This window comes from Megalobrama amblycephala, linkage group LG4, assembly GCF_018812025.1.
Source record: "Megalobrama amblycephala isolate DHTTF-2021 linkage group LG4, ASM1881202v1, whole genome shotgun sequence".
NCBI classification, from domain to species: Eukaryota; Metazoa; Chordata; class Actinopteri; order Cypriniformes; family Xenocyprididae; genus Megalobrama; species Megalobrama amblycephala.
In genome coordinates, this window is record NC_063047.1 from 24,313,214 (window position 1) to 24,335,417 (window position 22,204).

The window sequence follows — 22,204 nt, forward strand, 5'->3', positions numbered from 1 at the left end:
GCATACCAAGACATTTTGGACAATTCCCATAAACACACTCCTAAACCTTGTGGAAAGCCTTCCCAGAAGAGTTGAAGCTGTTATACCTGCAAAGGGTGGGCCAACTCCATATTAAACCCTACGGATTAAGAATGAGATGTCATGTGCACGTAAAGGCATGCGTCCCAAAACTGTTGGCAATATAGTGTTTATCAGGGTGGATCAAACTTTTACTTGCCCTGCCAAAATTTTTACTGGCTCCATCAAAAAATATATAAATCAATAAATCAATCAATCACTAAATACAGTTGTGTTGTTGTTTTGACACATGTAACATTGTATTCTAATAAAAAAGCTACCAAAATTTTAAATACTGGTGAAACCCCAGCAAAAATTACTAGCCCAACTAATATAAAGTTCAAACATTATTGAAGACAAGTGAGTCTTCAGTAATAAAATAAGAACAAATAAACAAATTATAAACAACAGCTCCAATAAATAAAACAGAACAAAGATACAAATTAAATAAACAGTGCTTTAAGTTTTTCAGGTAAGTCTAACAGCATCCAACTGTTATCTGCAAATACATTTTATTGACAACATTGCTTGTTGGTGAAGGGAGAAGGACAACTAAAGGAAAGGCAGAAGAAGCCAAGACAAAGAGGGAAGAAAAAGTATGAGATCAGCTATCAAATAAATGAGGTACCTGTAAAATGTATGTAGTTATGCAACTGCTTACTTCACACACAATAAAAAGAAGCATTTGTAATGTTGTCTGTTCTTTCTCTTAGGAATTTTACCTTTGGCACTAGGGATGCAAGAACTACTTCCATTAGACGCTGCTATTGGAAATGACCTCGACCTGCATGGGATGCTGAGAGCGAGTTAGTTTCTCTGCTTGATTGGGATTTCCGCTTGATTTCATACCAGTGGGGAGTGTGTCATTTTGACAGAGTGTGCACTTGAGGAAGTGAGAAAGAGAGAGAATGAGAGAGAGAGAGTGGCAGACAGGGAGAGAGGAAACAGTTAAAAGACTTCCGAACTCATTTCTTGGAAGCTGAGTCGGCAGAGCTACCTGCTGGGAGTGGGACGAGGGCCAATCATTTAATGTCACACACCCCATGGGTGGGATTTAATAACCTTTACGGCACTGGTGCACCAGAATGGCTTGAAATTTCATTTGGAGTTCCAAAATAGTGTGTGTATGTGAGAGAGACAAGCTTTTTTTCCCCCGACAAGCTTTTGTCAACAAGTCAACTTTTATAGATGTGTTACACACATACTCATTCATGTACGGACTCACATATCTGCCATTCTGTGTGAAACAATCAAATGGCCAAAAATCATGCAGGGAAAACATCAGTCAGGTTTCAAGTTTGCACAAACATGTTGAGTCATGAGATATTTATATATATATATATATATATATATTGGATATTTCTATAGAAAATATATTGTTTCTTAAAAATGAAGTTTATTTTTCTATGAAGGTTTATGATTAGAAAATTGCAAGTGGGGTAGAAAATAAAGATTGTTTTTTTTTTTTGTACTGACCAATGTAAGCTGCATTAATGTTGAGGTTCATATGGGCATGTGCTTGACTGAATAGATGACAAGATGTCTGTACTGACAGGAACTCCCTGTGGAACCATGTCACTAACAAACAACAACCTCAGCCATTAGACCCAGCTAACAAAAATATGTTCTAAAAACATTTTGCTAACGTTCCCATTAATTGAAGAAAACGTTACTTCTGAATGTTCTCTGGATGTTCAAAACATCCATTTAAAAAAAAAATAAAAATGTTTAAAAAACATTTTAACTTGGTTAACTGAATGTTAAGGGAACATTCCATTTTATCAAACATTTGCAAACATTATGGGAATGCTACATTTAAATGTTCTCCGAATCATCTGAAACATGTAGTAATTTTATAATGTTTAATTTGTAAAAACAACAACAACAAAAAAAAAAAACATTACACCAACTAAAATATTTCAGTGGAACATTCAATTAACTATGTATACATAACATTTTTGTGCTGATGTTTAGATAACATTATTAAAGATCACATAATTTTGAACAAACATTCTATTAACATTAGCTGGCGATGTGAGTTCCTGTGTGAGTGTGTGTCTGTATGGTCCTGGTAAACCCAATGGTATGGGTACAAAATGTTCCCACAAAGATAGTAATATCCGAAATCCTTGTCCTTGTGGAGACATTTTTTTGGTCCCCATGAGGAAAACAGCTTATAAATCATACAGAATAATGTTTTTTGAAAATGCAAAAACGCAGAAGGTTTTCTGTGATGAGGAGGGTTAGGGGATAGAATATACAGTTTGTAGTGTACATAATAATTATGTCTATGGAAAGTCCCTATAAAACATGGAAACCCAATGTTTGCGTTTGTGTGTGTGTGTGTGAGATGAAATGAAGAGAAAGAGATAGTTGACTTTCTGATTGTGTCTGCTGTGTATATATCAGAATTGGGCATTGAAAAATCCATATTAGTCAACAACTAGTCTGGGCCTAACAACATATTGTCAGCATTTCAGACCCATCAGTGAATGACCTGGGTAGCGTTTCCCAAAAGCATCGTAAGCCTAAGTTGATCGTAGCTCCATTGGTTTCAATGGAGCTACGATCAACTTAAGGTTACGATGCTTTTGGGAAACGCTGCCCTGGACTGCATGTGTATAAACTGCACAGAAACAGGTGTGCGCAGTTCAAAATAACTTGGTTCATTTTATTTAATGTAGTGTGGTGTTTGGACACGTGTCCAAACAGAAGGACATCTTAAAAAACAGGGCCAAAGTATGAGGGCACCATCTGTCCCATGTGCATGTCTGCATTTGTGTTTGAACAACAATGTCAACCCTCAAGCATCCATGTCATATGTCTATTGTGTAAGGATTAAATATAAAGGATTATGATTTTATAGATTGAGGGCAGATCTTTGTTAAATAACAAAGTCAAACACATTTTATATACACTACCATTCAAAAGTTTACCATCTATAAGAATTGTTTTTAAAAAAAAAGAAATTAACAGTTTTATTTATGAAATGAATCAAAAGTGACAGGAAAGACATTTACATTGTAATAAAAAATGTCTATTTTTACATTAAAGCTAGAGTGTGCAGCTTGGTAGAGATAAGATAGCAAGCTAGCTTTGAAATAAAAAAATAAAAAAATAAAAAAGATCCCACCCTCCCTTCAGAGCTCTCTCCAAAGCCACGCCTCCTTCAAATCACATCACAAGAGTCACAAGAAACATTGCTAATGGAGGATGGAATGCTTTCAAATTACCTTAGGTTGCATTCACCAGTGAGACAACATTACAGTACAAAGCACATAACTCCACAATAATAACAAACATAAAACAACTTATTTACGGTTATTGTTAGAACTCAAAGCGGTTTTGTAAACTCGTTGTTTTGGTTCAGGAGGAACTGCAAAAGGTGGCTGCTGTTTGTTTGCTGTTCTCGCTCGGTGACTCTAGCAGTGAACATGCTGATGACGTGTGACATCTGCGCAAGCAGGGTGCATGGAGGTATGCAAATACATAAGTTGAGAGGCAGGTAGGACATCCTATCACTGCATTCGGTCCATCTTCTAGTGCTTGAATATTTTAATTAGCAATGCTTAAAAAACACGTGCAAATAATGAACATTCGTGACGATTCAGCACTGGCAGTCCTTACTGTTAAGCTCTGAAAAGTCTAAATTAAATTGGTTGATTGATGCACTCCCCTGTGGATGTTTTAACTCTTTGAACAAGTGACAAGATTTGATGTGTTGCCATGATTTATAGCAATATTTGCTGACTGGTGCGGTAAGGTCTGTTGGTTCATATTTTTCATCTGTTTTATAGGCAAAGTAAAGCCAGACTTCACTTCAGCCCTCTTTATTAATTAGTTTGCGGCATGTAGAGTAAGATTTATCTATTTATTCCATCTTGTTCCTCTATGTTGTCACATTTTTGTTTGTGTAACACACTTTCGAATGGCAGTGAACTTCGTATTGGCAGCGTAAGTACAGAAATGAACAAAATCATGATATTGTACTATTTGAAAATATAATATATACCGATATTTTTCCAGTACTGGTATATTGCGCAACCGTACTGTGCAGCCAGTCATAAAAATTATTATATATTTTTAGCATCAAAGTTTGCATTGTTTTCCACATTTATGTAAGCAATAAGGTAGTATGACTTATTCACGATACAGCACTAGCCTCGAGTACCTTATTGCTTTTATAAAACGGTTACCACACAATACAAATATTAAAGCCAAAAATATGTATCAATGCAACTTTCATGAAGTAAACTTTCACTAAAACCTTCCTTCCGTCGAAAAAAAATAGTTCCTGATTGTGAACAGCAACAGAAGTTACATTATTACGCCATTAGATGGCAGCAAAGACTGTCTTTATGAGTGTGTCAGTCAAGACTTTTACATTGAAAAGACTGAATTGTTGTGAACACGGAACAAGATGCAACTGACAAATACTTTGACTAGCGCTGTCAGTCATGGGAAAACCCCTTAACTGTTAAAAGGACAAGATAATACATCAGACATTTAAACAGATTTTTTATTATGAACATAGCACTGACCTGAAGGAAAATGCTAAATCTGAATGCAGGTAATAAACTCGCTCACTCAATCTCTTTCTCAAAATACTCTTCTAAATAACACAGTAAGTTTCAATGAACAATATCAATTGAGAACATACAGTTTACATTGCTAAGATTGGTTGCTAATGGTGTTGTGTAGTGATACACAGAACCGTTGGGTGAAGCGGTCATAGCCGTGTTTTATCGTGAATAAAACACAGCTATTGACCAATCAGAATCAAGGACAGGAACTAACCGTTTTATAAACTAAGTTAAGTAAGGGATAATCACTAGCTGTGCATCAAATGATTTTAATGCATGACATGGAGGAAAAGAACTACCCGACGCAAAGCGAAGTGCATTTAAATAATTTAAAGTAGCAGCCATGGATTGTCCCATTTATTCCATGGTCATTTGCCAGCATTGACAACTTAAAGCTGTTTGATGTTTGCAGCGCAATATTTGACTGGAAGGGAAAAATTACGGTTATTTTGTCAGTTATGACTCATTAGATCTGGCATTCTGCCTGCTTTAAATCAGACACAGAGATAAAGTAATGTATAAGATTACATTTATGTGAATAAATAAATTATAGCATTTATTTGAATTAATTATTGAAGAGAGAAAGAGAGAGATGAGCGTTGCTGTGTCTGTTCAGAGTCTCTCTCTATTAACAATGAATGAAGCTGTGAGTTTAATTACTTCAAAACCAGCGATGTTCCCCCCTCGTTGTGGAGAAATATAATGTAACGATTCAGTAGCAAAGCTATTTTATTAATAAAAGTCACATTGCAGTGATGATAACAAGTTTCTGCACTCCTGAATGTTCCTGTGTGCAGCATGACCTCAGAGTGACGTGTGTGGGTGCTTCAATGAAAACAGTGTGATTGATGTATGAGTGTTTGTGCTTCGATGAAAATAGCGCGTTAATATAGAGCAGTGATTAAATTGACTTGGAAATACCTGTGCTTTAAAGGTTTTATTGCACACCTTCCAGCCAATCAGAATCGAGTATTCAGACAGACAATAGTATAATCTTATTTATTTACAAACATTTTATTTGAATTAAAATAGTATGATTTACTTGTTGCATCCATAATTTTGATTTTTAAATCACATCAACATTGGCTATATATATCTACATCATGACTTAGTGAAAAAAAAAACAGTGCTTACTTGACCTTTATCTTACATTTTTACAGAAATTCATATTGTTGGCTCTTGAATGCTAATGATACAAACCCCATAACCTTGATGACAGGAAGAGCAGCAGCCATTTTGCTTCAAAATGTTTCACCCTAAAAGTTCTTTTTTTTTTTTTTTTACTTATTTATCTTAAGTTGGCAATATAATTTATTAGAACTTCACCTTTCCAAAATGAACGAGTCAATCATTTTCTTTAAATTTCATTAAATGACTTGCATAAACATTTATTATGCCATTTTCAATTTACTCAGCAACGACATCTTAATTGACCATTACAAGCTCACGCAGTTTCCCTCTCTGTCTCTCTCTTATACACGCACACACACAAACAAAGGTCTCAGTTGGGCCAAATGGCTTTCCGTGACAAAGTAGAAATGAAAGAAAGAAGCAAAGAGAGCAAAGATCAGGCAATAGAGGAGGAATGGAAGGAAACACAAGAAGAGGAAAAATGACAGGAGCAGAAACAGGGACAGAGAGAGAGAGAGAGATAAACAATCTCCCTCAAGTAGAGCAACCATCTCTCTCTTTCTCTTTCCGTTTCTTTTTCTCAAGCCCTGAGGAAGTTTTCCCAATCACAAAACAAACTACAACCCAGCAGATAGTGAAGTTCACATAGAGTGTGTGTGTGTTTCAGCATGCCAGGGAATGCAGGTGAACGGCAAAATTTTGTGTGGGGGAGTATGGCCAAATGTGCTGGCACTAAAACACCCTTAAAGTTTCAGGACTCAGGACGTGTTTCAGCAGAGTTGGGGGGGTTGCCATGGTGATATGGGGGTACTGGTCTTGCGTAACTGGTTAACACTGACAGAAATAGTCCCGAGAAGTGAAAGAGAGTATGAGAGAGAAGACAGTGAATGAGAGTAGAAGAAAAGCAGCAAAAGAGGGAGGAACCCTGCTGGGCTGACCTACTGAGAGCAGTGGGATGGAGGATTTACTCAGGGCTTCTTTTCCTTTTATTAAGACTTACAAAAATGACAACACAAACATTTTGAGACTGTTTATGTGTATTTATTAAGATTAAGATTTCAAATGCAGTGGAAAACCTCTGTCCCTGAAAAAACATGCATTAAAAAGTATGCGGATGTCCTGAGGATGTTAATTACTCAGTCATTTAGCGATATCACATCTAATGTGATTCAAATGTGAATCACAACAGCTTGTGGTTTGGTTTGGAGGGAGAGATGTTGAGCTCATGGATGCTAGTGCATGTAGGCCACTACACTGCATCTGTCCCTGGGCTACTGCACAACAATGAAGCCTTTCATTCTCTCTGTAGCCCCATATCAGCCCCCTCCCCATTAGACACACACACACACACACACACACACACACACACACATACACACACCATCTACTCTAACCACCTCCTCTCCCTGTCCTCTCCTCTTTACTTTCCTCTCATCTTCTCCTGACCTCTTTATCACATTCTCTCATTGGTTTTGTAAGACTGTCATTGGCATCAGCTTCACAGTCAAACACAAACACAGGAAGATTTAAGATATCAACGTATGGATAAATTCTACACAAACTTTGTCGGGGGAAAAAACTTTTTTTTTTTAATGGCAAATTTATTTATAAAAGTCCAGCTGAGATTTTTCATTAAGTGATGTGCAGTTTTTGTACGGTCTTAAACATAAAGGTTATTTATTGGCATTGATGGTTCCATGAAGAAGCTTTAACATCAATGAAACCTCTCCATTCCACAAAAGGTTCTTTATATTAGAAAAAGTTTCTTTAGATTATTAAAATTATTCTTCATTCTTCACACTAAGAAAAAGATGGTTCTTATAAGAACTATTCACTGAATCTTTGGGGAACCAAAAATGGTTCTTTTATGGCATCACTGCGAACCCGCTTTTGGAACCTTTTATTTTTAAGTGTTGCTTGGTGTAATATTAAGGCCCCGTTTACACTAGCGCATTTTTGTTTTAAAATAATAGATAATAAAATAAGAAGTTATATTAAGGCGAATCACAAACTGGAACATTTCCATTTAACCAATGAGTCTTAACTTATATTTTAAATGACAATGTTTTTTTTTTCTTTTTTTTTTAACTTAATTTAATTAATAAAAATGAATTTTGTTGGTACAAATTAATGTATTTAGGTTGATTCAGCAATATTAAATAATATGTTTGACTTGACCAGTAAATTTAGTTATCGTTTTTAGGGTACCATTTTTTTTAGTGTAGGCTGCTTATATACATATAAACACACAAAGAAGAATGAATATATTTAAAAAAAAAAAAAAAAAGGAAAAGAGGAACAAGGGGAAAAAAACATATATCGTGGCCACCAATTAATAATTAGTTCCCACAATTTACAATTACATCAACACGTTTTACTAATTTGTGCCCTCATTTTAAATAAACCGCGTACACGATATAGCCTAATAAACTATTCCCTCGTTTTATGAAATCATGGCTAGGTTATAATACATTCAGTAAATCGAGGGAACAAACTATATCATGCACATGATTTACTTAATCATGCCAGGAGTTTAGGATCAGTAATTGGGTTTGTTTATATTCATCATAATAAATTTAATGCAGTTCCAGTCCTCTAATCTGATTGGACAAGCAGAGTTCAAGAGTTTGTATCACTCTGCCAGTATGTGTCCACGGAGTTTCGACCAGAGCATGTGATGTGATGATGAGTGACAGCAGAGCGTATGTCATATTGCTTTGCTATATGAACACAATAGACATCTGTAGTATGAACACATTTGGATAAGCATGTATGTTAGTGTGTGGGGTCAACAGACATCGCCGTTGCTATAGTGTCATTTTACACATGTTAAAAAAAAAAAATCAATATGCACTACAAGGGAAATTAATTACTTTATTTTTTAATTTGGCAGTTTTCCTGAATTGATTTGCTCTAGAGAGTCATAGATGCATCAGAACTAATACAGACTAATACTTATCATTTGCATTACATATGAATCTATCTTGTTTTTGCTTTTCTCATTCAGTCAACCATAAAACCTTGAAATATTCAATATCTGGGGTATCTACTATTTATCTTTTAAAAGACACACAGCACTATGTTCTATTCATAGCTTCATTCAACAGATTAGATCTGTTGAGAAATTAAGGCACAACATAATTATAGTCTTAACTATGTTAGACTACAGTATTCCCTGGATGAAATAGATTGGGGTTTCCCAAATGGAAGGGACAGAATGACAGAGAAACCATAAGAAAGAGGGGAAATAATAAGGGACGGGGTCTTAAATGACTAGCAAAGTTCAGAGAGATGGTTATGTGTTGTTTCCTTCATTAAAAACGTACCACTTACCAGTTATTTTTAGTTCTGTTAACATAAGACCCAAGGAGCTGTCAATCACATACTGGCATTCCTAAGAGACATTCTGCAAGCTGACCTTTCACCCAATCATCACAGAGGGACAGACAGAAAGAGAATGCTGTCAAGTTATGTATCTGCTGAATGACCTCAGAGAGGTTCCACAGAGGATCCACACAATCTTCAACGTCAGCATTACTCACGCACGCATACAGAAGGTCTGGGTGTTATGAATCTGTTTACAGTTCAACAGTAGACATGTATGAATAATGCCCATGTGAATATAGTACTGTATATCCACATGTCTATGAGTGGCAGGACTTCTTTAGAAGTGAGAAAAATATAGCGGAATGAGACCCAAACAAGTCAAGAAAAGGGAGAATCAGCATATTAGAATCAAATCAGCACATTAGAATGATTTCTAAAGGATTCAATACATAAGCCAACAGAAGGTCTACTGTGGCACAAGTCGCACAAAATTTTAATGATGTTAAGGGAGGAATGTCACAACACGCAGTGCATCACACTCTGCTGTGTATGGGGCTGCGTAGCCGCAGACCAATCAGAGTGCCTATGATGATCCCTGTCCACCGCCGAATGCGCATGTGAGCGTTGGAACTGGACAAAAGAAGTCACTGAGTGACTGATTTAAAAAGCTAGTAACAAAATGAACAACAAAGTAACACATTGCATAGAAAAAGTGGCATGTCTAATATTTTGCATTTACACTCCAAGACTTAATGCACAGATCATTAAACATACAGTAAAAGATTTTTTTCCCTGTTTTTTTATAGCTTAGATTATCTGTGTTCATTTAAATATGGTTGTCAAACCAGAAACTTTGCACTGTTCATTTAGCAGCATGAAAATGCATATTATATGCAGAAATCGAGCAAAGACCGCTGCCGTTATAATCACTGAAGCTGCACTCTTGTGAAAACTCCTGTTATAATCAATGAAACTGTCTATGCTTTGCAATGAATCTCTCTTGACATTGTGTTTATGCTTTGTTGGTTATAACGAAAAGATTTGTGAGCTTTCAGACCTCCCAATAAATAAAAACTCTGCTGAGTGGATTCTTAATTAAACACATAACTTAAACACCTCTGATTGGCCATTGCGTTCACATGTTCAACAGGTATGTCTGTGATTGGCAACAAAGCTCAATGCTGCAAAAACAAGTTGTAAATAGAAACCTTTGACGCTCTTCACAGAGCGCAAACACTCACAGGAGCATTTTAGAGCAGCTGGCTATCAGCAGGTGCCGGTATCGTCACATTAAATAAACAAACAAAAACTCAACTCAACACTCAACCTTGAGCTGTAACAACTGTTCATTCAGACATGCTTATATGAAGCCCCATCATGGAAAACTTCTCAATTGCATAAACTAAGCTATTTTTAAGTATTACTTTGTGGTTTCATGCACACACTCTCACACACATTCACAGCAGGTGTGCAAGGAAAGCTGCTCATCAGGGCTTGCTTTAAAGGGCTGATTTGTCACTCACAAGCTCATCCAATGATATTTATGAAAGTTCATTTACTCGCTAATAAATGTTACAGAGAGAAAAGACAAATAAATAGGCTGTATAAGAAGGTCAGTACAAATTATTTACTGTTTTCAGCAGAATTTAACACAACAAAGGCATGCATTCTAGACTCGTCTCTGAGGGAACCTGCTAACCCAGAAATTATCAGCAGTGAAACACATTCCCCTAAAAAAAAAAAAAAAAAAAAAAAAAAGCCAAGAACAACTCTATCACTGCATGGGTCCTGTCAAGAAGGATAAGCTTTCTCTCACTTTTCTACACCCACAATCAAGTCCATAATCCCCGGGGCCTGTTGCATGAAGCTAGAAGCATGAGTTTCAGAGTAGGTTTAGAGTTGACAAAACCATACAAATCCAACCTGGTTTAGATCAGGTTCAGAGCTGGCGCAATTCAATTCTCTGTTGAAGATGAGATTGTTATGAAAAATATATAAAGGCATTTACAAGGCAGGAATAAACACTGCTGCTGCAGCGAGAGTTTGAGAAGGCAGCTAAATGAAAATATCGATATTTCAATGCACGTGAATAAACCGAATCTAAATTAGGGCTGTCGACTCTAAATAAGAAATTAAAACTGCAAGTAGGTGGCAGTAAATGTCTAAATGAGTAAATCAGTGGGCCCTATTTTAATGATCTAAGCGCATGGTCTGAAGCGCATGGCGCAGGTGCACTTAGGGTGTGTACGAATCCACTTTTACTAGTTTAACAATCGGAAAATGGTCCAAAAGGGTTGTACCTAGTCTCTTAATGAATCATGGGTGTGTTTTAGGTGTAACGTGCAATAAACCAATCAGAGTGTCATCTCCCATTCCCTTTAAAAGCCAGGTGCACTTGTATCATGGCGATTGCTATTTACATGGCAGAATATAGACACCCTCAAACTGACGAGTCAGTTTCTGTGTATTGCCTCAAAATAGCAACACGCCAACAATGCACCTGAATACACTTTGTTTTCAGACCAGCATTTGCTATTTAAACAACGTGAGCGCTGGGCATGAAAATGATAACTGCGTCGGGCTGAAACTAGCAAAAAACACTTGAGTCGCGCCTGGCATCGCATAATCGCATTGCGCCGGGTGTATGATAGGGCCTGTTGATTCATCAGTCATTCATTCATTCGATTAGTTCAAACGGCTGATTCATTCAGGAATGAAGTAAATGGCTCTCTTTATAAATGGGCCATTGAATCATTGGTTCACCCGATTGATCTGCTCAAAAAGCAGATTCATTAAAAAAAAAAAACACCACTGTGTTCATTGGCAAAACTGGGCAAAAGCAGACAATATTGTGTCTAAAATATAACACAATATTAACTTCTTATTTATTGAGCTGTTGTATAAAATTTGTATCACATTTGCACTTGTGCTATTCATTTATATATATATATATATATATATATATATATAATCTTGGAGCTGAAGCACTTTGATCTCCTGGCAGGCCTGTCACAAGCTCTAAAGGTAACAAGTCATGCAAACACACAAATTCCTGCTTCATGTGATCAAGCAACAAATCCAACTTAATTTGTCTTCGAAATGGCCTTCAGTCTGAACTGTGAGGTTCTGTGCGAGTACAAGGCAAGTACATATAGAAAACTAGCACACACACACAAACTGACCAATCAACCAAAATAAAGGCAGTCATCTCCAATTTCCGTTAGCTTTAGACCCTGCAGAGATCACTCACGGGAAATAACAAAGCTTTCTGTGCCCCAGTCTCTGTGAGTCTGTGTGCGTGATCTCTCTTTTATCAATGTGCAGGGAATGAAATATGAAACCTCAGGTGCAAAAATACTATCAGGAGGATACACCCTAAACTAAGCACACACAGACTCTGCAGAGTATGTGATAAATATAGAGGAACAGACTGTTTTTTTCCCAGCGAATGAGCCTTACACTGCAAAAGACGTGTCTGAGAAAACAGCTGCTGTAGGCCAATCAGCAGTGATTACTCAGCACTGTCTGTGGCTGTAAGTGAAAATGTCTAAAAGACTTACCCTGATTCTTCTCATAGCAGCAACAATCTCCATGCGACTGTTGGGTCTTGGGACATCCAGGCTGCCAACATACTGAAAGAAAAAAAAAAACACGTTTGAATGTTAAATGAAGAGTGATCTGTTTAAACTCTGTTATTAAATGCAACAGAGGAATCAGTCGGTCTAAAATTAATGAGGCAGCTTCATTTGCACAAACACAAATAAACACACTTTCTAGGTTAATGAGTGCCAAGTGTACTTTTGCATCAGTGGGACACTGCCAGCTTCATTCCCACTCTATTTATACTTTAATGCATCTAAATCAATGGTTCTCAACTGGTTTTGCTTCAAGACCCACGTTTAGACACATTTAAACAAGTTGCAAAAAACAAACAAACACAAAAAAAAAAAAAACCTTAAAAACAAACACTTAAATTTATCAGTATTACCAAGAACTGCATGGGCAACAATATGCAAAACTATAAAAAAGACAAACACAAAATATGCCTGTGCAAATGTATTTTGCCTCAAGTTTGATTATTTGCATACATAATCCTATAAAAAAAAATCAGGGACAGAAAGGGCTAGGGCAAAAACACCACCAAAAGTGACAAAAAATTTCTTGAAACTTTAAATATGGGGGCAAAAGAAAAAAAAAAATTAAATGAGTTTCTCTCAGATATATGTTCCTCTCTTTCATATATATTTCTTACTTTTTCGGTTTTATACTCCAACTTATTCCATTTTTTCAACCAAAAACTCACAATGATCATCAAGGCAAATGCTTAAAAACACTCAAGCAATCACTCAGAACACCTTAACAAACATCTAGGAAAACTCATGTACGCATCCAGTACACCTTAGCACTGACCCTAGAAATCCCTCAAAACAATTTTGCACAAGAACCACTTGTAATTTATACATAAAATGTAGTTATAAATATAATTTACTGATTGCATTTATTAAAGTATTCTAAAGGATGAAACACCAAATATTTAGTATCCTTAGAAAACATATTAGAAGGTTAGAAGACATAAAAATGTCCCTGAAAATCAAATCAAATTCAGGGTACACAAAATGGATCATGTAGCAACCACTGACCCAACATTATTTATTTCTAAATGTGAAGTGTAGAGCAGTGCCAGCCGCAAATAACACGCTTAACCAAGTATAGGCTCTGTGTTTACCAACAACATCGTGTTCATTCATGGCTGTAATGACCTGTTCTTAAGCTCTACGGAGATGTTGACCTTAAATACTTATCTCCAGCTTCCAAAGTCTAAATCCAGCTGAGAGGGACAACAATACTGACAACAGCTCAGCAAAATATAACAAATAGCAAAAATAGCAACTTATACAGCTGATTTAAGCTCTGAAAGACAAGACCGCAAGACTGCAGTATGATTGCAAATGTGAGTGGTTCTAGGTCTTGGCTTTCCAGCCAATAAAATTCCTGGAAGATAATCCTGCATCACAAATTGGAGCTAAAATTACTCAGCAATAGGCTTCTGAGTAGCTTAGTATACAAAGGCTTTAGGTTTCCTGGGACATTTCACTGTCTGCAGATTTGAAACACTGACAGATAAGCTCTCTGGGAAAACACCAGGATTTATGACATATATGAGAAAACAGACTATAATTTTAATGAAATATGTAAGTGTCTGAATATGTAGATGTATTTAAGAAATTACTATGGTAAAAATACAAGACTCGTCTGGGTAGGACCTTAAAGCATGTGCTGGCTTTCATTAATGGGCACAACTTAAATATTTATCAAGTGGTAATAAGCAGGCAAGTCAGAAATGCTCTGAGTATGCCAAACAGGACACTGGTTGGTGTATATGAATATATATGCAATAAATAAAACCAATTATACTAAATAGCTTTATTATAGTAAGATTTCATGTATTTACAGCATAGGGTTAAAAAATCTAGCAGCCCTTTGTTGTTTTTAGTGGTGGACAAAATGTAGGCCTACTTACTGTCCCAAAACCTCAACCATTGGAAATTGATGTTCAGTGTCTTGCTACCAAGGCAGCTCAATATGTTTTGAGACACAGCAAAGTAGGGGTTTATTCAATGAAATGTTAATGATCCAATGTCAAATGTTAATGTCAAAGTCAAATCTAACCAAAGCTTCTGAAGAAACCAAATACCCTCCAGAGTATTAAAGACATCTCGGCTCAGTTAAAGTACCAGTGTAACCAGCCATGCAGCCATTAATAGGAAAGTTGAGCCAGACACCAAATATAGTGTCAGTGAAAAAACTGCATACGGGTCAGTGATGTTTCTCATCTGAATCTATTAAGTTAATCAAAAATACATTCAAAAGAATGATGAACATGTTTCCAGTATCTGAAATAAAAGTAAAATGTCTTGGTGGCATGATTGTTTAAAAATAAAACAATAAAAAGGCTGTAATTCTTGACCAAAAAAAGAGAGAAACATTGGCTTAAGTAGTTTGAAAAAAAAAAAAAAAAATGAACCAATGTTGTTTTCGAAAATTATGCCCACCTCAGCTTGGTGTAACCAACAGAAAGCATTTGTTGTCATAACAAGAAAACCATTATATATGTGTGTATATATATATATATATATATATATATATATATATATATAGGCCTTATATATATATATATATATATATATATATATATATATATATATATATATATATATGAAATTGAGTCATTTTTATAAAAAAGTTTATATATATATACTTTTTAATATATATATATACACTATATATACTTTTTATAAAAATGACTCAATTTCAAAATATTTGTAATGAAAATAGTTTAACCTTATAACATTAAAATTAAAAGGTTAAAAAAAACTAAAAAGGAATATAAAGATTACATTTCTATGATCTTGGCACGTGTGCTTTAAACTCGATTTATAAAAGATTTTTCCTTTTTTCTCTCGGACATTCTTATTTATCACTGATCCAGCTGTTTATTCGGTGGCATTTTCATTTGTTTTCGCACAGGCTATAGTGTCTAGTGTCATCGCTGCTACCAAAAACATGATCCTGACTGTCTGATGTAAATTACCCCTGCTACACAGCCAGTGGCCCATTTGACGTACTCCAAATGACTGCATAAAAGTATCGGTAAATATTATAACTAGCAATAATGACATTGGCTACGTTTAGAGTAGAGATAGTCTGGTTCACCTTGGCTTGGAAATGTATTCCGTGTTGATACGCTTCCTCGTTGTGAAGCGGGACTCGCGAATCCGCCACATCGTCCACCAGGTTGTACCTGTTTCTCCCGTGCATTTTCATTGGGAGCCGTCCGGATGCTCGGCGAGAAATTTCTTCTGCCAGTCCTCAAGCTTCAAAACTACTGCCAACTAAAAAAAGATTGCTCTAGTTTAACCAGCAAAAACAAGTCTCGGATACAAGAGCAATTCAAAGCGAGGGAGCCCATTATAGTAGCAGCCCGGGAAAAGCTCAATGAAATCACAGGCTCTTCAACACAAAAGAAATGGGTTGGGCGCCTCTTTCCCCCTCTCAGCCTTCAGACATCAGCTGCGTTTATACAAGTCTGGCTTCGGTTCAAGTTGTTGAAGTGCCTCAGCGAGGAAAAGTTTATTAAAAGAGGTGCTATGTGTGAATTCTGCACGTCTCGTGTCCTAATGACATGCTTTATTTGCCTTGCTCTCTTTTACCTCTGTTGCAATTCTCACGGAGCAAAGTTCCGTCTGCTGAACAACATTCAAGTCTTTCAAACACCACATTTAGCATAATAAAAGCAGTACTTCCTTATAGTTAATCATAGATGAATTTCAAAAGAACACAACCCGTTCTCATTTACTTAAAATATTATTTAAAAAACCCAAAAAAACAGTAGTTCTAGATTTTGGTGCATGCTATATGTATTTTAATACACAAGTCATGCATATAGATTCTACAGCTTTGAAAAACAGATTCAGACAATCGTTTGCATTTGCAAACAGGTGCTATTAAATTGGCCATATTGCTCCACAAAGAAGAAATCTGGATCTGACCAAATATGTTTTTCATAAACACTTTGTTATACTGGTTGAAAGTCTTTTCACATCATGATAGCAATCAATAATAGAAGTGGTCTAAATATTTAAAAAAAAAAAGAGTACATATTGTATATTTTCTGTGGAAGTCTCAGGACCAGAAAACGTCCGTCCAATCATTGCATTCGGACCGAATGCAATGATAGGATGTCTGACCTGTCTGTCAACCTGTATTTCCATACCTCCGCGCTGCCGCTCACCCTGCTCACACAGACATCACGCTTCATCAGTGTGTTCCATGAGACTATGCATAGTTGTAGACAGACAATCACAGAGCAGCACAAACAAACAGCAGCCATCTTTTACAGTTCCTCCTGAACCAAAACAACAAGCTTATGCTGTTTTCTTGTCATGTCGTAATTACTGTAATTAAAGGGTTAGTTCAGCCAAAAAAAAAAAAAAAAATCTGTTCTGATATAGAACCTGGAAGACTGCACTGTCTATAAGACATAACTGACTGTTTACGTGAATACTCATTGAAATGTCATTTTGACCTAACTTTTGACATAATTTGACATAAGTGTGTAGAAGAACAAAATAGCGCGAAAGAGAATTTAACTCAGCATTCGCGTGCTGACTGATAGAGAATACGAATCTGACGTCACGCCGCATTGAGTTCTGGGTAACTTCTTTGTTTATCCGCCATCTTGACAGGATCTTTCCTTTCCGTTAGTGAGTTTAGTGCAGTAATTTGTTTTCTGTCATGATTGTGAAAAATGTCACGTCACATAATTGTGATAGTAACTCAGATCATCGTTCTGAGAGAAAACAAGACAGTGAATCTCTTAATAATAATGGCACTGATTAAACCCACTGCTTATCACTCAATAAATGATTTCGTTTGGTTTAATAATTAACATTACCTTTGCAAGTCTGACTCTCACTGCGCTCGTGAATTAGCAGAACTTGACGGGGACATTCATATGCTTAACAAGAAAAACGCTTAATGTGACAAACAATTCTGTACATATTTATTAAAGCATACTGTGCATCCGTATTAATTTCAGTACGAGTAATAGAGGGCGATCCTGTCAAAATGGCGGCGCCGCCCCGGCATGCAACGAGGCGTGACGCCGGTTCGTATTCTCTATATGCGCTTTCTGTGAGCATGAGTGTGTGCACACAGAAACTCGTCTTATAGCTTGCAAGTATCCAAATGATTATAACAGGCAAGAGTTAAAAACACATGCGAATGACTTGACAATGCAGTACTGGCTCAATCTGGCCAGCGACAATTCCGTCAACTGTCCCGACCATATTTCACTGAATCCCTAGACAAAAATTTGTACTCAAGTCTGGGCTCGAGTTTGAGTCTGACTACCCCAACTCTAGAGACATGCTTTGACGCTTGCTATTGCTAACCCTTTCTGAAATTGCCTACCCTACCTTTAAACCCAGAACTAGTGGAGAGTTTTACTGGATAGGTTATGCAGGAGTGACTGAGGTTAGTTGCAGGGCCTGCCCAAGCTTTTATGGGCCCCTAAGCAGAATTTTATTTGGGGGTCACTCAGTTAAAATAACTTAAGATAAACAGTATCTTCTTATATAAAAAAATAAATGTAAATGTACAAAATAGACAATATTAAATTAAATACTTAATGACATAAAATTAACAGTTCAGATGGACCTGTAGGAAGATAAAAATAATAAATGTATTAACATTAAAGGGATAGTTCACCCAAAAATGAAAATTCTCTCATCATTTACTCACTCTCAATTTGTTTTAAACCTAAATTAATTTGTTTCTTCTTCTGAATGAAATGTTTAACCGGCAAGGCTTTGAAGCACATGCAAATAATGAACTTTTGTGATTGCGAATAAGTGCAGAGTAGAGTGTAACTCTACCGCTTTGTTAATGTGATGCAAATGCAGTTGTACAGTATTGGACGGAGGCACCAGAACTGCAACTGATAGAATAAGCGCTGTAAAAATCAAGCTGTCATTTAATTTGATCTTGGGGGCCCCTGGTGGTGGCGGGGCCCTAAGCAGCTGCTTAGTTCGCTTATAGGGAGGGCCGTTAGTTGGTTAGTTGTCAAACATTTAAACCATTTCTCAGAGTAGGTCAGTTTCTGTCTTGACACATACTTCATATTTACAAAAAGAAGCCATTGAACACTTGCACCATTATTATTGCCAAGGAAATTTTCTGCTACTGTTATTGTTAATTATGTTATTATTGTTTTGTCAACCAAGTATAGTAATTATAATAAAGTGACTTGTTCTGAAAATACTTCGGAGCACAGTTCAAACATACACAAACATTATTCTATCTTAAAGTGACAGTTCTTACACACACACACACACACACACACACACACACACACACACACACACACACATACATTCATTCATTCATTGCAATCAATTCCATTGATTTTATATCAGATTAACGATATTTTCTATCTCAACCTCTATTCCTAAACCTACCAAGCACAGAAAATTGTGCAAAACATTACATTGAAATAAAAACAGTTTTGGCAGATTCATAAGCCTTTTTAACTAGTGTTAACCAGTAGTCCTCACTAGTCAGTTGTCATAATATTTCACTATATATTTGAAGACATTTGGCCCCCACAAGTATAGCCAAACCTATAAACACACACACACACACACACACACACACACACACACACACACACACACACACACACACACACACACACACACACACACACACATTGGGTTTTCATGTTTTATGGGGACGTTCCACAGGCATGATTTTATACTGTACTAACTGTATTCTATCCCCTAACCCTAACCCACCCATCACAGAAAACTTTATGCCTTTTTTAAATTTTCAAAAAACATCACTGTTTTTTGAAAAACAATCAATTTGTATGATTTATAAGCTGTTTTCCTAAAAAATGTCCCCACAAGAACAAGGATTATATTTACTGATTATATTAACTTATAATTACTGTGTTATTATAGCCCTTGTGACACCTTCCCTGTAAGACAAATAGCACAACTAGCCCCATAGATCTTCACAATATGCAAACTGAGGTGGTGTTTTTGATTGAAAGGCATTTAAAGTCCCTGACAGAAAGTTTGCTGGTCTGCTGATGTGGTCTTGCAACATGCACGTACCCTGTCTTGACCTATCTCTTGTCATGCATCTGTGGCGAAGAATCTCTATTCAAGTCACTGGATACTGCAAAACATTACAGAGAGAGAGAGAGAGAGAGAGAGAGAGAAAGAGAAAAGTGTGGCAGCTTTGTTTTTTAATATTAACACAAGTGCTCCCTCTGCTGCATAAGAGGCATAATGTGGCCATTATGGGTTTTAGGATAGAAGACTAGGACAGACATCTCAGCTTTCTCAGAAAATAATTTTCTTTAGTCGTCATAAAATATCAGATACTGAGATTTTGTATGTTTTCCCATTCATTGCAACACATAGGCTATTGACGTACTGACATATGATATGACTGATAATCATGAAGATGAACAAGATGCAGTTTTACAGCTCAAGTGCATTATAACAAGGGGACACTCCATACTAACACCAAGAAATTATGAAACTCATGTTTTTTTCTTATTCTTATTGTAAAGCTGTAATGCCTAGAATGGTCGCTGATTTTCCGCTTCGCGAATAGCTCGAGTCCAGCGCAATATGTTGCTGCCATGTGCCTCGACGGCTTCCGTCAGTTGCGTTGCGTTGTCAACAGGACCAAAACACCAGCAGCGACAGCACACTGGAGCTTTACTTCTGGTGGTCAGTCCGTTGGCCATCAGCTGACACTTCACCTGTCCGGCTGCATTAACTCTGCCACGTCTTAGCGAACAGCAGGTAAACTGAATGCACGCGATGTTTTCATTTGGAGATACGGCGTCTGTTTAAAATCGCGAGAGCAGTCGGTGCCCCTCACCGGCACTTTAAAACTGAACGAAACTGACAGGGGGAATGCGGTGATGCGCCCTGCCATGCCCTGCGCTCATCTTCCCCATATATATCCCCTGATATGTGCTGTTAGTTGAGTATTTCTTTATATAGAATGGGATGAATTAAGCACAATTGCGTTTATATGCAGCTTTTAGTGTTATTACAGGCGGTCAAGAGCCTCGTTTTCCCAGTAAAAGGAAACTGGACAGCTCTTGTGCCTGGAGCCACTCCTGTCCCGCTAGATAGCCATCAAAAACATTCAGCACACTGTAGTGATGTGCTATCTGCCAGTACTAATAAGGTGTTTATAATGTTCAGACTGTAATAATGGAGTCCGTGTGTATTTACGCTAGTTTATCAGGCTCCATAGTTGACTGTTTTATAGACTGGTTTTCTGTTTTTGTGCTTTAGTTTGGGCAGCACCAGCTGGTCCATGTTAGCAGCTTATGCTAGTAGATTATCCTGACATATTCACCAACCTAAATGAGATCACAAACCATCCGACAATTATTAACACTATGAGCGATCACTATGAGAGAGTGAAGATTGAGCTCCAGCAGATGAAGGCGGTGGAGAGCGAGGCCGCGGCCGACAAGGAGCAGCTGTCCCCGGCCTCAGTGACTTCAGTACCTGCTGAGGTCTCCTTCGCGGCTCGGAGAGACCTCTCCAGAAGTAGCATCAATGGGAGAAGTCGGAGTAAAAGTAGAAGCAAAGCTGATGGTCATGAGAGACAGGTGAACGGCAAACAGTTGTCAGACCTGACGCCACAGAAGTCAGACTATTCTCAGGAGAAAGGACAGAGCCGTTTGAGCAACGAGCAAAACATTAAAGGTACGTTAAGGCTTTTAAAGGGCAAAACGGCAGCAAACGGTCACGTTGAGTCATGCCAGAGAGAGAAGGATTTGAAATGTGAGCACCACGGTAAAGAGGACGGGAGCAAAGTGGCCAAAAAGAGGAGAGCTGTGACGGTGGACACATCCAAAGCGAAGACGTCGCTTGAAGCGCTGAAGATGAGCATCAGACAGCTGAAGTGGAAAGAGGTGAGAGCACCCCTATGTTCTTCTGACACCAGATAACCTTTGACTGTATTTACTTTTCATTCCGATGATTCTATTGGATTGTATTGCATGCCATCCGTTGTTAGGGAATTTTTGGATTTGGGCTTTAAATAAAGTCATTATTTATTGCATTAATTTTAAAGTAGCCTGGCTTGACTTGGAGGTTTTTAAACTATCAATCGATATAGAGCCGTTCAAGTTTGTACACCCCGGAAACAGTTAGCACTTTTGAACCAGTGGTTGGTTCCCTCTGGAATTTCCTTCCTGTGGTTTTAAATATCAAAGGTTTTAAACTCACAAAGATGTGAGTTAATGTGCTTGACAAATCAGACAACCATTGTAGTCTTTTTTAAATAATAATAATAATAATGATAACCTCATCTAATTTAAAAACTCTTAAGTTTTATGTCTGTAATTTATGTTGAAAAAATGTGGACTGTAAAATTTTATTTTGCAGGCTTGATTAAAAGTTATGGAAATTAATACATTCTTAAGTCCATTACTACATTACTATAACAAATGTATTTTTTTTTTTTAGTTATGTTTTTGAGTCTAAAATAGTTAATTGTTTTAA

The 22,204-nt window shown here is 36.9% G+C and overlaps 2 protein-coding genes across 5 annotated transcripts in view; one reads left to right on the forward strand and one right to left on the reverse strand.

Moving 5' to 3' along the window:
* si:dkey-34e4.1 (carboxyl-terminal PDZ ligand of neuronal nitric oxide synthase protein) overlaps positions 1-16,343 on the reverse strand; it is a 49,866-nt gene extending 33,523 nt beyond the window's left edge. Inside the window, exons 1-2 of one of the 2 annotated variants that reach the window (XR_007184621.1) lie at positions 15,813-16,343; positions 12,659-12,730 (exon numbers count right to left, since the gene is read on the reverse strand). Coding sequence is in view for 1 of the 2 variants with exons in the window: in XM_048188489.1 (XP_048044446.1) it covers positions 12,659-12,730; positions 15,813-15,923 (183 nt within the window). In the remaining variant the exon portion in view is untranslated. The remainder of the gene's footprint in view (positions 1-12,658; positions 12,731-15,812) is intronic. The other variant, XM_048188489.1, reaches the window with a different exon arrangement.
* A 3,698-nt stretch (positions 16,344-20,041) lies between these two features.
* ttll11 (tubulin tyrosine ligase-like family, member 11) overlaps positions 20,042-22,204 on the forward strand; it is a 28,075-nt gene continuing 25,912 nt past the window's right edge. Inside the window, exons 1-2 of one of the 3 annotated variants that reach the window (XM_048188502.1) lie at positions 20,042-20,479; positions 20,984-21,612. In XM_048188502.1, the coding sequence (XP_048044459.1) occupies positions 21,019-21,612 (594 nt within the window). In that variant the 5' untranslated portion in view covers positions 20,042-20,479; positions 20,984-21,018. Of the gene's footprint in view, positions 21,613-22,204 lie in introns of all 3 variants that reach the window. The other 2 variants (XM_048188504.1, XM_048188503.1) reach the window with 2 other exon arrangements.